Source organism: Protopterus annectens, chromosome 7.part0 (assembly GCF_019279795.1).
Source record: "Protopterus annectens isolate FY-2018-M chromosome 7.part0, PAN1.0, whole genome shotgun sequence".
Taxonomy (NCBI): Eukaryota; Metazoa; Chordata; order Ceratodontiformes; family Protopteridae; genus Protopterus; species Protopterus annectens.
This window is the reverse complement of record NC_056739.1, coordinates 453,682,035-453,698,885: the sequence shown is the minus strand read 5'-3', so window position 1 is coordinate 453,698,885 and position 16,851 is coordinate 453,682,035. Positions and strand designations below refer to the sequence as shown.

The 16,851-nt window shown below is 44.7% G+C and overlaps 1 protein-coding gene across 1 annotated transcript in view; it reads left to right on the top strand.

Moving 5' to 3' along the window:
- GPS2 (G protein pathway suppressor 2) overlaps positions 1-16,851 on the top strand; it is a 1,799,357-nt gene that overhangs the window by 1,687,886 nt on the left and 94,620 nt on the right. Inside the window, exons 8-9 of the mRNA XM_044077034.1 lie at positions 102-185; positions 907-986. Coding sequence (XP_043932969.1) covers positions 102-185; positions 907-986 — 164 coding nt within the window. The remainder of the gene's footprint in view (positions 1-101; positions 186-906; positions 987-16,851) is intronic.

Sequence of the window (16,851 nt, the reverse complement as noted above, 5' to 3'; positions counted from 1 at the left end):
ATACCGTAATAAAGTTGATGAACTGATTTTGACCGTACCTAGCACTTGGAGTAGCTTTTTTCCAAAGTTGTCATTGATTTTCATTCCTTTCTCTTATGTAGCATCATCTGCTTTCCAGGCTATGCAGTATATACCACACCAACAGCAAAGCTATGGAGTTCACAATCATTTTCCTCCTCAGCAAGGTGAGTCATCTTCTACCTTTCTGATTACTGGACTTTTGTTACTAAATGAATTGATTTAGTATATATGTAGATGGTTTACCACCTGCTTGCCATCAGCCCTCTCATGATTCAGTGGCCTTCCCAGAGCAATAGTTGTTCCTAGCCCATTCAGTCGCTGTGAGGTGAAGGAAAATAGAGGAGCCATCACACTGGCAAATATCAAGGCATATATATATATATATATATATATATATGTGTGTATATATATATGTGTATATATTTTTTTGTTTCTGTATGGCACTAACATCATCTGTCATGGTGGTGTAGATTTCTGTATCATGATGGAAGAACTCCATATGCTCCAATGAAGAGGCACGTGTACTCTCTAGACTGTCCCACACATGGGCTGTCATCACTGCCTTGGGCTAGTCCCACCCATGCCCCCCCAAGCCTGTTTTCAGGGAGACTGGTCTGTGCTTCTTAATGTGCCTGTTAAAGACTGGGGAAGGACCCACCACAACCCTCCAGAGTATGCTGATTTTAAGACTCCTCTCTTTCCCAACCTAGCTCTTCCAGCTTTCTGAGCTGCTAATTTCTTGGATTGTCTTGAGTTACATTTGAGGATTTATCCTCTGCCACAGAACCCGAGTAATTGTCATAGAGTTTAGAGCTTAAACTTTATATTGACTGTATTCATCTGTTTTTCCCCCTAACTGCTGCCTCTGTTTTCTTGCTTGTTCAGGTTTCCTGTCTGGCAGCACCCCAATCCCTCTACAAAAGCAGTTAGAGCATGCAAATCAGCAGTCTGGATTCACAGATTCTGTAAGTAATAATAAACCTCTTGCTCTTTTCTCATCCGTTCTGACACGTTTAATTGCTTATTGAATAGCAGAAACCCAGTCATACTGACCCAAAAGTTTACTTTCATGTTGTGGAAAAGTAATGGAGAAGGTTATTTTGAATAAATTATTCTCTGACTTGGAAAGGATGTGACATGAAACCATGTATCAGCATGCATATGTTGAAAACGGATTTATATCCACATGTAATGTGATGTTTCTGTAACAGTGTAATTAAAGGCCATAAATGAAAAATTGTGCTGTGATATAATTTATATAGACTTCAGCATTTGATAGGATCATACACAAAACACTGATCAGTAAATTAGAACTAGGTATTGATGTAATCTTGATAACATGGAGCATACAAATAGGAATGGCAAGTATCATATAGCAACTGGACAGGTGAAATTCTAGGCTACAGTCAAGGTGTCCCACAGGGCTCTGTCATGAGCCCTTGTTCAGGTTGTATCGTTTAGGTCTGCCTTTTTTATGTGAGGTGTCCTACAGTCTGTATGCAGATGACTTGAAGTGGGTGATTACATGTGTTAAAAAAGGGCATGTGTGCAAAAGAACTTGACTAAAGTGACCATTTGGACACAGGAGAATATGTTAATAAATGCATCAAAAAATAAGCATGAGATTTGGAGGTGTACACTGGAAGGTGAATACCCGCGGTGGTGGTGCTGCGGTAGCATTGTCGCCTCACAGTAAGATGCTGTCTGGTTCGATTCTCAGATAGAGTGTCTTGTGTGTGGAGACATGCATGAATGGGCGTACCTTCGTTGAAGGTTGTGCTTCAGGCCTGGCAAGCCAGTACGTAAAAATAAACTGCCAATTATTAGTGGACCAGAGTTCTGCTGTGGCGACCTGTAATCGGGAAAAGCCGAAAGACACGAACACTGGAAGGTGAATATTTAATACAGCTGACAGTGATTGAAACTGGTGATTAATTTAAGGACCTGGTATATTGGTAGATCCAGCTCTGAGTTTTTCTAATCTTATCAACCAGTCGATTAATGACAGTTATACAACTTGTTGCTCTTCTTTCTGCTTTTCCCGGTTAGGGGTTGCCACAGCGGAACTCCGGTCCGCTAATGATTGGCAGTAGATTTTTATGGTGCCAAGGTGCCAGCTCGACGCCCAACCTTCAACGAAGGCATGCCCATTCTACGCATGCCTTTCAAACGCGGGGAGGACATGCAGACTCCACACAGAAGGCGCTCCAGCTGAGAATTAAACGGGAGAACCTCTTGCTGTGGGGCAACAACGTTAACGCTGCACCACCGCTGCTTACTAATGCAATAAATTGTAAAATAAGATTTATGTCAGAGATGAAAATCATTGTATGTTAGTTATATTATACCCAAACCCGAGTATGTAATAACAGTATAGAAGCCTTACTAGAAAGCAAGCGTGAACAAACTGGAAAGAGTACAGAGGAAGTATACCACAAGTATCCAAGGATGTGAACATTTTAAGTTGTTATGAAAGACTAAAGTACCTGAACTTGTACAGAATCTCATATAGACGTTTGAGAGCATTTATAAACAGCTACTTCTGGGAATGTTTGGCGTTATTAAAAAGTAGAGAATCATCAGATAGCCTATGTAGAAAATCTTATAGGAATGAGAGGTGTTCTAATTGGTTCTTTGACAGTAGCTGATGCATGGATAGACTAAAAAAATTACATTATCAAGTACTAGTTTAGATTTTTTAAGAACAATCTGGACACTTTTCATAGGAGTAACTGTTTTTGGTAAGTTGTCAGGCTACAAAGGCATCATTGCCCATGTCTGAAATAGTTGTATGCAGGTATTGATGTATTTTGCATGGAGTATGTTGTACAAATCGGGAGCAGATCTTGATTGTGCCAATAGGAATTATTCTAGATGTTCTTCGTGTTTCTAGATGTTGTTCGTGTTTCACTGTTGCAGTCTTGAGTTCTGGGTTATCCCTGCCAGGGTAGCCCTCGGCCAGCCTGAGTACCAGAGACTTAGTATTTCTGCATCGGTTGCTGTCACTTGAGGACTGACGTCAGGTCGTCAGTGATATAAAGACAGGCATCCGATGCCATTACATCAGTCAGCACGTGGGGCAGCTAGGCCTCCCATGTCTATGTCTATCAAGGCCTACACACGTGCTAAGGCAGCAGGCCAGGCCAAGCCTGCAAGTCAGGCCAAGCATCCCCCTGCTAAAACTTTGCCTCAGCCAAATCCTGAAGCTCAAATTATGTCCTTGGCCACAGACTTAATTTCCCTGATCAGAGGCTCCCAGGCCCATCCTGAAAGAGGATCTTAGCCTCCTCCTGATAAGAGGCCCAGGGTTGAGCCACCTGACCCCCTATCTTCAGATGAAGATTCTGGGGACTCTGTCCATTCCGAATCCCAGGAACCCCCTTTTCAGACTTATGAGGATTCGGATGCAGAGGACTCCATTCCCTCGGCCTCCCCTCCTGAGGATATTTCTTTTGGGGAAGTTCTGCACTGTATGAGGGAGCATTTCCAGTGGCAAGGCCAGGAATATTCAGATTCCAGGAAGCGCCTTCGAACATTCCTTAAAAAGCCACAACACAGACCTTTAGCAATTCCTCCTGTGCTTGATGTTTTGGATGACCTATACTCTGACTCCAGTGTTACCCCTGATTCTCTGCCCCCGGCTCGTGTCAAGCCTGACAGATATTATAGGGTCCCTGAAACACATTCACATTTCTTTAGGGCCCATGCTGTAGACTTAGAAACTATTGCCCAAGGGCCTAAGGTGGTTTCTGCTACTTCCAAAAATCCTTTGCCTTCCGACAGATGGGGGAAGAAGGTTTACACCTCTACTACCTTAACTATGTGAGCTCTCAATTGTCTGATTCATATGTTTCAATATCAGGATTCCTTGTTGGATGATATACAGAAAAAATTAGCCTCTCCTGAACCTTTAGATAGGAAGTCTTTGCAGGAGGCTGTTCATAACTCTCAGCAGGTTAGTAATCATTTTCTGTAGTGTGGATATGATGCATTGGAAGCTTCATGTAGGGCAGCTATGACAGGAGCGGTCATTCGTAGGCATGCATGGTTAAGAGAGCAGCCTTTACCGGATCATGTTAAGGCAAAACTTCTGGATGCACCCTTGGAAAAGAACAAACTTTTTGGTGATAAAGCTAAAGAGGTGTTAAAGTCCATTGAGGAAAAAGCCAAGTCAGTTCAGACAGTCAAAGATTTCCTCCAGGTTCAGCCCCCCAGATTCAGCAGGAACTGGCCTTCTAAAAACTGGTCCTTTCCTAATCCTGAAAGATTTCAAAGGGGCAAGAACAGGCGTGCCCGAGGGAGAGGGCAATATAGAGGATCCTACAGGGGACGCCAGTGGCAACCAGCAAACCAAAGAGGTGACACAGGGGTTTCCCCAGTCACTCCGGGACAATCTCAATGACTTTACTCTAACTCCACCGACCAAGGAGCAAAAAGAAGCTCCTTTGGGCGGAAAATTATCTCTGTTCTCAGAAAATTGGCACAAACTGACAAAAGACAAATGGGAATTGGGCATTATAGACCATGGTTACAGGTTCCATTTTCATACCTTACCAAGAAAGCAAGGCATGCCAAATCTTCCACAAAATCAGAAGCCAGAGGCTATCAAACAAATTACTCTGCTTGCTCAGATCAAGGCAATAGAAAAAGTTCCTCAGCAAGAACAAGGTCAGGGATTTTACTCAAGACTGTTCCTTGTTCCAAGAAAAGAAAATCAATGGAGACCAATACTGGACTTGTCCGCTTTAAACACTTTTCTCATAGTACCAAAGTTCAAAATGCTGACTTTACAGCAACTCCTTCCCATGCTGGGCAAGGGGTCCTGGCTGATTACTCTGGACCTCAAGGAGGCATACCTGCATGTCCCTATCAGGCACAGCGCAGAAGATACCTCAGATTTCTTGCAGGGCCAGAGCATTATCAATTCTCAGCATTGCCTTTTGGCTTATCTACTGCGCCCAGAGTATTCACGAAATGCCTGGCATCAGTAATTGCTCATTGCAGGCTGCAGGGGATTCAAATCTACCCCTACCTGGATGACTGCCTCATACAAGCGGACAACCAACTAACCTTGACAAAAAACTTGAATTATGTCATAAACTTGCTACAGGCTTTGGGATACACAGTCAGCATTCAAAAGTCAAGACTTCTGCCATCCCAGCAAATAACCTTCTTAGGAGCCAAACTAGACACAGCCTCTCAAATGGCTTACTTGACAGAAGACAAGCAAGAGCAGCTAACTCATTACTTCAAAAGTTTAGCAAAACTCACCCAGATGACTGCAAGGAGATTCCTACAGGCCCTGGGGTTCATGGCATCTTGCATTCTCCTGGTTCCACTAGCAAGACTACACATGAGAAAACTTCAATGGTATCTAAAGAGCTTATGGTCCCAACACAACAACAACCTAGAAGCAATTATCCCACTCATTCCATGTCTTCAAAAGGAATTTCTATGGTGGGCCTCAGCAAGTCAGTCAAATACAGGCATGTCATTCAAAAAACCTCAGACAACACATACCATTACCACAGACGCCTCAGACCAAGGATGGGGGGCGCACATGGAGGGCAGATGTATTCAAGGACAATGGAAACCACAAGAAGCACATCTGCATATCAACCAAAAAGAAATGTTGGCAGTAATGCATGCCATCGAGGCCTTTGGTCATCAACTTCAACAAAGCCACCTTCTAATAAGGACAGACAACACCACTGTGATGTGGTACATAAACAAGCAGGGAGGTACTTATTCTTACCCCCTTTGCAGGCTAACAATGAATCTTTGGGAAAAATCACTGAGTCTAAACATACAGCTACAATCCCAATTTGTTCCAGGCAGAGACAATGTCCTGGCGGACAGTCTAAGCAGAAATTTCCTGGACCCACACGAATGGAGGTTACATCCAGACATCTTTACACAACTAACCTCGGCATGGGGCAGGCCAGACGTAGACCTTTTTGCCTCCCAACTCAATTATCAGCTACAAAAGTTCTGCACAAGGACCTATCATCCACAAGCATGGAAGATAGATGCTCTCTCATTCAATTGGAGCTCCCTAATCATCTATGCATTTCCACCTCTGCCACTGATGACCACAGTGTTATTAAAGATCAAAGCAGAACAGCCAAAGGGAATCCTAATAGCTCCGGACTGGCCAAGACAACACTGGTATCCACTACTACGGAGCATATGTCACAACAAAGCATGGGCCCTTCCCAAACGGCCTCAACTGTTAACTCAGCACAACTTCAGGACAGTTCATCCCAACCTCCAGACTCTACAGCTAACAGCTTGGCAGATCCCATAAATAACCTCAATTTATCTCTCTCCAAGGAAGTTCAGCGGATACTAACAGAAGCCCGCAGACCATCCACCAGAAGGGCTTACTCAGCCAAATGGAAGAGATTCCATATTTGGAATACCAACAGGGGTCAAGACGCATCAGTTCTGAGCATCCCACTCATCCTGGAGTACTTGGCAGAATTGCTAAACAAGGGACTTTAATATACTTCCATAAAAGTACATGCTTCAGCTATCTCAGCTAGGTACAACACTGAGCCACCTGTGTTCTCACATTCTTTGCTAAGGCAATTTCTAAGAGGAATCAAGAATATAAAGCCTCCCAGAAAGGCACCAGTACCAGCTTGGGATCTCAATTTTGTGTTAGAAAAATTGACTCTACCTCCCTTCGAGCCAACAGCTTCTGCGGATTTGCAATTTCTTTCCTGGAAGACAGCTTTCCTGCTAGCCATTACATCAGCAAGAAGGGTTTCTGAATTACAGGCTCTAATGGCAATACCACCATTCATAATTTTCCACCGAGACAGGGTCTCCTTACGAACCAACCCTTCCTTTCTGCCAAAAGTGGTATCTAGGGTCTCTCTGAATCAGGCAATCCACCTGCCTACCTTCTTCCCCAATCCTGAGAACAAAGGGGAAAGACTGTTGCATACTTTGGACATACACAGACAACTTCGCTACTATCTAGACAGAACCAAGATCAGTAGGAAGTCTGATCAGCTTTTTGTAGCCTACGCTCCTGGAGTACAAGGAAAAGCAATTTCCAAACAGACAGTTTCAAAATGGATTGGACATTGCATCAGATTTTGTTATTCCTTCCACGGAAAGAGTGTACCAGCCAATATCAGACCACACTCTACCAGAGCTACAGCCACCTCCACAGCCTTCTTAAGAGGGGTGCCTACAAAGGAAATTCTAGAAGCTGCCACATGGAGCTCTGTGCATACATTTTCCAAACACTACAACCTCCCTTTATTTTCCAAATCCAGAGCAGGCTTTGCCTCGGCAGTCCTGCAGGGATTGCTAGCTACACCATCCTTATCCTAGAGCATACCACCTCCCCCAGCTAAGCTATGGTATTCAACCCATATGTTATGACTGCAGTTGCATTCTTGAAGGACATAGTACAGTTTTGTACCTACCATAAATGTAGATGTCCGATAGATATGCAACTGCAGTCGGGTTTTCCCTCCCTCCTTCCCCTCTATGCCTTGGGTTCACTCCTCTCCCTGTTATCCTTAGCTGGGGATATCTGTTATGGTGTATCTGTTTATTGCTTATTTATTTTGTCTGAAAACCTATTTTTGCCTTACAAATTTGATTTCAGCCTTCCTTGGAAGGCACCTGGCATCTGGGGCAAGAAACACTGAAGAAGATGGCGTCGGCTGATGCTTATGTACTCCAGCCGCTGTGACGTCGGAGAGAGATGCGACATCAGCCGACGTCGGACCCAGACTTACGAATCCGGCCGACCGAGGGCTGCCTGAGGCAGGACAACCCATATGTTATGACTGCAGTTGCATATCTATCGGACATCTACATTTATGGTAGGTACAAAACTGTACTTTTTTCCTCTGGTCAACAGCAAATGTTGGAGGTGTGACAGGCAAGAAAGAGGTAATTAGGAACATATTTTCTGGGAATGCAGTGAGTTGGTGGACTTCAAAAGATTCCCTTTGGAATGCACTGTTGGAGTGGAGATATTGGGTGGGTAGATTAGTGTGACGAGGGAGATGATTTTTCTGAGCTATGAATACAGAATTGCCTAGGCATTGTAAGGTCTTGCTGGGTCTAATTATGCCGGCTGACAAAAAAGCAAATGTTCATCGTGCATACAGCTGCACTCATTACAGATGGGGTTATTCTGCCATCAGGCGGGTCCTCAGTTGGCCGAATTCCAAAGTCTAGGTCCGGCGTCGGTTGTCGCTTCTTCCCTGACGTCAGTGTGGCAGGGGTATAAAAGAGGCAGCCGACGCCATTTTCTTCAGTCTTTCTTGCCGCGCGGTGCCCGAAGCAGAAGCAGTTCGCAAGTGCCGGTCGGCCAGCTCCTGAGATTTACGAAAGTATTTCAGCCGAAGTCTTCTTGAAAGCTAAGTACCCCGTTGGGGAAACTTTTCTTGCCTCAGACCGATGTCAGACAAAGTTAATAATTGCATTTCATGTGGGAAGCAAATACCGCTTAAGGATTTCCACTCTTTCTGTATACCTTGCTTAGGCCCAGACCACGACGTCTCGGCCTGCTGTTTTTGTGCTAGATTCAACAAGCGCACTATTAAGCGCCGGGCGGAGTTCACCCTTCACTATTTTGGCAAAAAATTTAATTATATTATGTCATCGGATACTCCGACTCCAGTTTTGAGCAAAAGACACAAAGATAAGGACCGACATACGAGGTCCGCACCGACTACTGAGACCAAGCTAAGGCCGACTACCGGTTCTCCACTGCAGATACTGACGCCACTCTTGGCGGGGAAACTCAGAATTTAGACAGGCCTGCCATTTCTCAAGGTGTCTTCAGGCCTTCCTCCTTCTCTGTTAAAGCTTTCACTAAATCTAAAACAGCCATGAAAACCAAAAAACAGGGTCTTTAGACCCCCTCTCAAGGCCCCATGCCTAAAAAGCAGATGCTTAAAATGGCTGAGGATTTGATTACTCTTATCAGGGGTTCTCAACCCCCCTCTGACAAAAGACCCAGATTAGAGAAAGACTACCCTTCCTCAGGTCAAGCTTCTATTACCTCAGAACATTCTGAGGACCAGGATTATGCCTATTCTCCTTTCGAAGACTCTGATGCAGAGGAGTCTATTCCCTCGACCCCCCCCCCCCCCCGAGGACTACTCTTTTGGGGAAACCTTGCATACATTGAGGGAACACTTTCATTGGGAAGGCCAAGATTACTCAGATTCCAAGAAAAGGCTCAGGGAATTTCTTCTGCTCCCCCAGCATAGGCCCCTGGCTATCCCTCCTGTTTTAGATATATTGGATGATGTGTACACAGAAGCCAGCCTTAATCCAGATTCTTTGCCTCCAGCTCCTGTTAAACCAGACAGGTATTACCGGGTTCCTGATTCTCACCAGTTCCTATATAAAAGCCATACTGCTGACCCAGAAACTATTTCACAGGGTCCCAAGGGAATTAAGGCCTCTACTGCTAAAAACCCATTACCTTCAGAGAGAGATTCCAGAGCTTTAGAAAGGTGGAGCAAAAAGGTGTACACCTCGGCCACTTTAACCATGAGGGCATTAAACTGTCAGTTCCATATGTTAAAGTATCAACAATTTTTGTTATCTCAGTTGAAAAGCAAAATGACACAACCAGAACAACCAGATTTAAGAGTTGCAGGATTTGTTGCATGGTGCAGAGCAAGTGGGTAAGCATACCTTGCAGTGTGGTTTTGATGCTTTAGAGGCCTCATGTAGAGCTGCTGTTATGGGGTCTGTTATACGTAGGCATGCTTTGCTCAAAGAGCAAACCTTACCAGATCATGTCAAAGCTAAATTATTAGATGTACCTCTTCAAAAAGATGTATTGTTTGGTGTTAAAGCTGAGGAGGTACTAAAGAAAATGGAGGAAAAGCGAAATCAATGCAAACAGTGAAAGATTTTCTGCAGGTACAACCTCCACGTTTCAGCAGAAACTGGCCTTCAAAAAATTGGTCCTTTCCAGCCACGGACAGACCTCAAAGGGGCAGATACAGACACCCAAGGGGTAGAGGGCAACCTCAAGGATCTTTCAGAGCCAGACAGTGGCAAGCACCAACTCCAAGAGGTGGAGAAGATAGATCACAGTCATTTAGAAAACGGACACAATGACTTCCCCTACACCTGCCAAGCAAAGCTTTAATGGCAGCACCTTTGGGCGGAAAACTGGCATTATTCTCGAAAAATTGGCATATTGTTACAAAAGACAAATGGATTCTGGACATTATAGACAGAGGCTACAGGTTCCACTTTCACACCCTTCCAAAAATGAGAGGCATGCCGAACCTGCCACAAAGTCAAAGGGCAGAGGCACAAAAACAAATTTCAGCTCTCATGGACATGAAAGTGATTCAAGAGGTACCTGCAAAAGAACAAGGTCAAGGGTTTTATTCCAGACTATTCCTGGTACCAAGGAAAGACAAAGATTGGAGACCTATCTTAGACCTATTCATCCTAAACACATATCTACAGGTACCAAAATTCAAGATGCTCACATTACAGCAGCTTCTTCCCATGCTGGGAAAGGAGTCTTGGCTGGTAACATTGGACCTCAAGGAGGCATACCTGCATGTCCTTATCATACAAGATTGCAGAAGATACCTCAGATTTCTTGCAGGTTCAACACATTACCAATTCTCTGCATTGCCCTTTGGCTTATCTACTGCGCCCAGAGTGTTTACGAAATGCCTGGCATCAGTAATCGCCTTCTGCAGACTACAAGGAATACAAATATACCCATATCTGGATGACTGCCTGATCCAAGCGGACAGCAAGGACATACTACTGCAGCACCTGGCATTTGTAATAAAACTGTTGAACTTCCTGGGAAACACAGTCAACAAAAAGAAATCAAAACTAATACCCTCTCAACAAATAATTTTCCTGGGTGCCAGCTTGAATACAACCACCCAGATGGCCTGCCTCACGCCAGACAAACAAGGGCAACTGTCTCAATACTTCAGCAAAATGGCAACTTTCACCAGGCTAACTGCAAGGAAAGTCCTGCAGGCTCTGGGATTCATGGCATCTTGCATCCTACTAATCCCATGTGCAAAGCTGCATATGAGGAAACTTCAATTGTACCTAAAAAACTTATGGTCTCAACACAGCCACAGCTTGGAAACAATTATGCCACTCATTCCATGCCTTCAAAATGAATTTTTGTGGTGGGCTCAAGCTTGCCAAAGAAACACAGGTCTCCCTTTCTGTGTACCTCAAGCAACTCAAATCATCACAACAGACGCCTCAGACTACGCTTGGGGAGCACATATGACAGATCAATGCATTCAGGGAAAATGGTCCCAAAAAGAGAAGCACCTACACATCAACCAAAAGGAAATGCTAGCTGTGCAAAATGCTATTATGACCTTCAAAGACCTACTGCATCCAGGCCAGCTATTGATAAGGACAGACAACACCACAGTGATGTGGTACATAAACCGGGGGGAACTCATTCATACCCCCTGTGCAGGCAAGCCATGACCCTATGGAACACAGCACTGGAATTGCAAATTCAACTACAGGCACAATTCCTGCCAGGGAAGGAAAACACACTGGCAGAAATATGACAGATCCACACGAATGGAAGTTGCATCCTCAAGTTTTCACAAAGATAACTCTGGCATGGGGACAGCCAGACATAGATCTCTTCGCTACCCACAGAAATTACCAGTTGAAAAAATTTTGTTCAAGGACCTATCATCCGCAGGCCTGGAAAGTGGATGCACTGTCTTTCAATTGGACAACATTGACAGTCTATGCCTTCCCGCCTCTTCCTCTGCTGCCCAAAGTTCTATTAAAAGCCAGAGCAGAGAGGCCGAAAATGATTCTCATTGCCCCAGACTGGCCAGGACAACACTGGTATCCGCTCCTGAAGAGTCTGACACATTCCCCACCATGGATCCTACCTCTAGTCCCTCTTCTGTTGTCCCAGCACAACCACAAAACCCTTCACAGCCAGCTCAAAACCCTAAATCTAGCTGCATGGAGAATTCCTTGATTTCCCAACAAACTCTCCTCTCCAAGGAGGTGCAGGATGTCATCTTGGAGGCCAGAAGACCTTCTACTAGAAAAGCCTACTCCACCAAATGGAAACAATTTTGTGCTGGAATCAAGAAAAGGGCCAGAATCCTTGGGTAATAAATATACCTCAAATTTTACAGTACCTAGCTGAGATGTTAAACAGTGGACTTTCCTTCTCCTCCATCAAGATCCACGCTTCAGCCATTTCTGCACAGTACAACACAGATCCTCCTTTATTCTCTCATCCTCTCTTAAGGCAGTTCCTCAGAGGGGCAAAGAATATAAAACCCCCAAGGAAACCACCAGTCCCTGCTTGGGACCTCAACTTTGTATTGGAAAAGCTGACCCTTCCTCCCTTCTAGCCAGCTTCTTCAACAGAACTACAATATTTGTCATGGAAAACCACCTTTCTTCTGGCTAGCACCTCAGCATGCAGGGTTTCTGAGCTACAGGCCGTCATTGCTGTGCAACCATTCATCATCTTCCATCAGGACAGAGTTTCCTTACGAACCAACCCTACCTTTATGCCAAAGGTAGTATCCAGTGTAGCTTTGAATCGGACTATCCACTTACCTACCTTTTATCCTGATCCACAGAACAAAGGGGAAAGACTACTACATTCCTTGGACATTCACAGACAACTTCGTTACTATTTGGACAGGACAAAGCCATTCAGGAAATCTGAGCAACTCTTTGTGTCCTATGCTACAGGTGCTCAAGGAAAAGCTATTTCCAAACAATTTCAAAATGGATAGCCCACTGCATACGCTTTTGTTACTCATTTCATGGAAAAACTGTGCCTACATGCATCAGATCCCACTCCACCAGGGCCACAGCTACCTCTGCAGCCTTCCTCAGGGGGGTCCCTACTAAGGACATTTTGGAAGCAGCCACTTGGAGTTTAGTCCACACTTTCTCCAAGCACTATCACCTACCACTATACTCTAAATCTAGAGGGGGTTTTGCCACAGCAGTCTTGCAGGGCATCCTCTCTCCTCCTACTTCCACTTAGTGCCTACCACCCCTACTTAGCTTTGGGATTCTTCCCATCTGTAATGACTGCAGCTGTATGCACGATGAACATAGTACAGTTATCTACCTACCATAAATGTAGATGTTCGAGTGCTCATACAGCTGCCATCCAGGTTACCCCCCCCCTCCGTCCCCTCTTCGGACAGGCCTTATGACATACACCTTATCATACAACCTGTTTGGGGTATTCTCTTATGGTGTGTTTGCTTGCAACTACTGTTTTTTGATTATTCTATATTGCATGTTTGCATAAATTTATGTTTTGCCTTCCTTCTGGGGGCACCTGACATCTGGGGCAAGAAAAACTGAAGAAAATGGCGTCGGCTGGCTCTTTTATACCCCTGCCGCACTGACGTCAGGAAGAAGCGACGACAACCAACGCCGGACCTAGACTTTGGAATTCGGCCGACCGAGGACCCGCCTGACGGCAGGATAACCCCATCTGTAATGACTGCAGCTGTATGAGCACTCGAACATCTACATTTATGGTAGGTACAAAACTGTACTTTACTAGGAGTAGTAACTATAGTAAGAGAGAGAAAACAACTGAAATTGAGATCTTCAGAAAAGACTAAGAGCAAACTACATGGGAAAAAAATGGGAATTATGGGAGCAATACATAAAGGGGAGGAATAAAGTTTAAAAAAAGGCGGGACTTAAATGAGCTGTGCAGTGTTTGACTGAAAATTATTGGGTAGATTATAAGTGATGTATAATTGCAATTGGGAGTGTCAGTATGATTTGATGTAAAATGCTTGCAACTAAGACTGTGTCGGTGTGGTTTAATAAAGATGTTTCTGGTTTAGGAAAAAAATGGAGCAGGAATTTGATAATTTATATAATGTTGCTTAGGTTGCACAATATGTAGCAATATATGTTAAGTATATTGTTTGTAAACTTGAACTTAATAGTTTGATTACTTTTATGTAAATGTAAATTTACCTATGTCACAAGTGTTTATTCAATAAAGGTGTTTAAAAATGTCCTGGAGTTGAGGCAGCCTTCCTTGCATTGTATTCTTTTCAGGACCCCCCCCCCCCAAGGTGTGATTTCATTTCAGACTGACAACATGACTGTGGTATGGTATTTGAACAAACAAGGGGGAGACCCATTCATATCCTCTTTGTTGGGAGGCCATTAGATTTAGGCAGTGGATGGTTTCATGTCAACAGTTTCTGGTTGCAATGCACATCCCAGTAGGATAGAATATGGAAGCAGACCCTCTGAGCAGGAACACTCTTTTCCCACACAAGTGGTCCCTGAATCCCCTTGTGGCCACTCTGATTTTTCGGTGCTGGGGCACATGGTGATGTGATCTGATATCCTTCTATTCCTATGTTGCAGTGTTTCCTGCCCTCAGGCGACTCGTACGTCGGCTTCTATACAAAAGCTTCAGCTTGGCTGTTGCAGCTGCGTGAGACGTCACACATAAGGCCATAAACCAGGGACTTAAATGTGGTATCTGCACGCACAGACCTCAGAACTTTTCAGCCACAGACAACCAACGCATTGTGTGTTCACTACTTCACATCAGACATCTTAACGCTAAGTAACCCGTTGGGGTTTTTTTCTTCCCACCTTGCGATTATTGCTTAGGCTTGGATTGTTGTAGCTATTAACAGCAGATGTCTGCAAAAGGTAAATACCAGCGCGGGCCTTATCAGAACCTCCGCATAAGAAGGCCTAGTTGACAGGCCCTCTTCCTCTGTGGTCTGTTACCGGACACCCCGCCAGCTGCTGATTTTAGGAGCTGAGAAATGCCTGGCGGATCCGTCGACATCAACTACCTTTGCAGAAGCCGTTGCTCAGCCGACAACAGGCACGTCCTCGGAACCTACACAGACACCGACTATTGTTGATGTCGTGGGGGAACCAGAATTTTCAGACCCTCCAACCGGATCCTGCCTTTGGACACTGTTACTAGTAGACCTGACTCCAGGCCTATGCCACAGTCTCCTCCTGCTAAAAAGAAACCAAAAACCAAACAAACCACTTTTACTAAAGGCCTTCCAGACTGGCAGTCCTTCACTACTCTGATGCAGGCCTTTATGGCCCTAAGGCCTTGAGCTTCAGCCCCACTACTTTGCTCAGCCCTAGGCCTGCTTCAGCCTCCCCCCCCCCCCGACATCTCAAGACAGGGAAGAAGAATGACACTTCATTCTCCTCCTCTGAGGACTCCATTTCCTACACCTCCCAAATAGATTCACTGCAGGAGTACTACTCGACTAATGAATCCATAGAGGGAGATTCAACCTCTGAGGATATCACATTTGGTGAGACTATCACTAAAATGAAAGATTACTTTAAATGGGATACCTCACAAATGTCTGGTACACAAAATAGGTATTTTGAGCTTCTTCAGGTTGCATCCCCCTCCCCTTCTGCCGTTCCCTTTGTCCTTCCTGCATACCTAGATGCCTTTAATTCTGCTTCTAAGACTCCAGATTCTCAGCCAACTGTCCCCAAGCGACCAGATCACTTTTACAAGGTGCATGACTAACAGAAACTCCTCATCAAACCACCCTTGGCAGACCCAGCTGTGATTGCCACCCATCCTGATAAGCAATCCAGACTCCTTCCCTCTGCCTCACTCCTACCCACAGATAAAGACAGCAAATCTATGAGTAGGATAGGTAAGAAGGTCTACACCTCCTCCACTTTGGCTTTTAGAGCCATTAAGTATCAGACACGCATGAAAAAATATGCTCTGGACTTGGTCTCACAAGCCTCTTCCTTGCTGGCTACTATTCCTGACTGCCCCACCAAAGCGGACATGAATTCAAACGTTTCTTTGGCTATGCAAGTAGCCAGACATTCAGTTAGATGCAGCTATGATGCTGCAGAAGGCTCTGCTTACTCTGCAGCATCTGCTTCAGTTCTCATGAGATACTCCTGGCTAAGACTTCAACAGCTTCCTGAAGACTTTAAGTCTTAAGATTGTAGATGCCCCCCTGGACCATAACTTCCTTTTTGGAAAGCAGTCTACAGATCTGTTTAAGAATCTGCACGAAAAAGGCAGAAAATTACAGGACTTAAAATATTTGCTGGTGTCTCCTATTCCCAAGTACTACAGTAACTATCCAGCAAAAGCCACTTTTGTAAGGCATACCCCAGCCCAAGCTGGTGCTTCCTCTTCCAGATCTAGAATAGGGGCAAAAAGACCTACCACTCCCAGACCCGCTGTCCAGCATCCTCAACCAAGGCAGTCTTTCAAGAAGGAGGAGGCCCAACAATGTGTAACTGCCTTCTCCCCCTGCCACTTTCAGTCTGCCTCTCCATTGCCTCCCCTTATGGAAAACCATTACATCAGACAAATGGGTGCTGACCTTCATACAAAAAGGATACTTCCTGTCCTGGAAAGTAAAACCACCCATGAGAGGCATCCCATTCCCTCCCAAAAAAACAACAGCATCTCCTTCCACAGGTCTTGATAGACCTTCTAAAGCTGGGTACTATACTACCAGTTCCCGCAGGGCAGGAAGGAAAAGGATTCTACCCCCATCTCTTCCTGCTTCCCAAAAAAGGCGGCCCATGGAGACGTATCTTAGACATCTCCTTAAACCATTACCTGAAAGTGCCCACCTTCAAAATGCTGTCACTACCAACTCTACTACACTCATCTCCACCAAGGCCTTCATGGCCACTTTGAACCTAAAAGAGGCCTACTTACACATAACCATCAGACCTTCCCACAGAAGATTCCTGCATTTCTCTGGTACCTCCTCTCATTTCCAGTGTTAAAAATGCCCCTTTTCCCTTTTTCAGTTTTAAAAA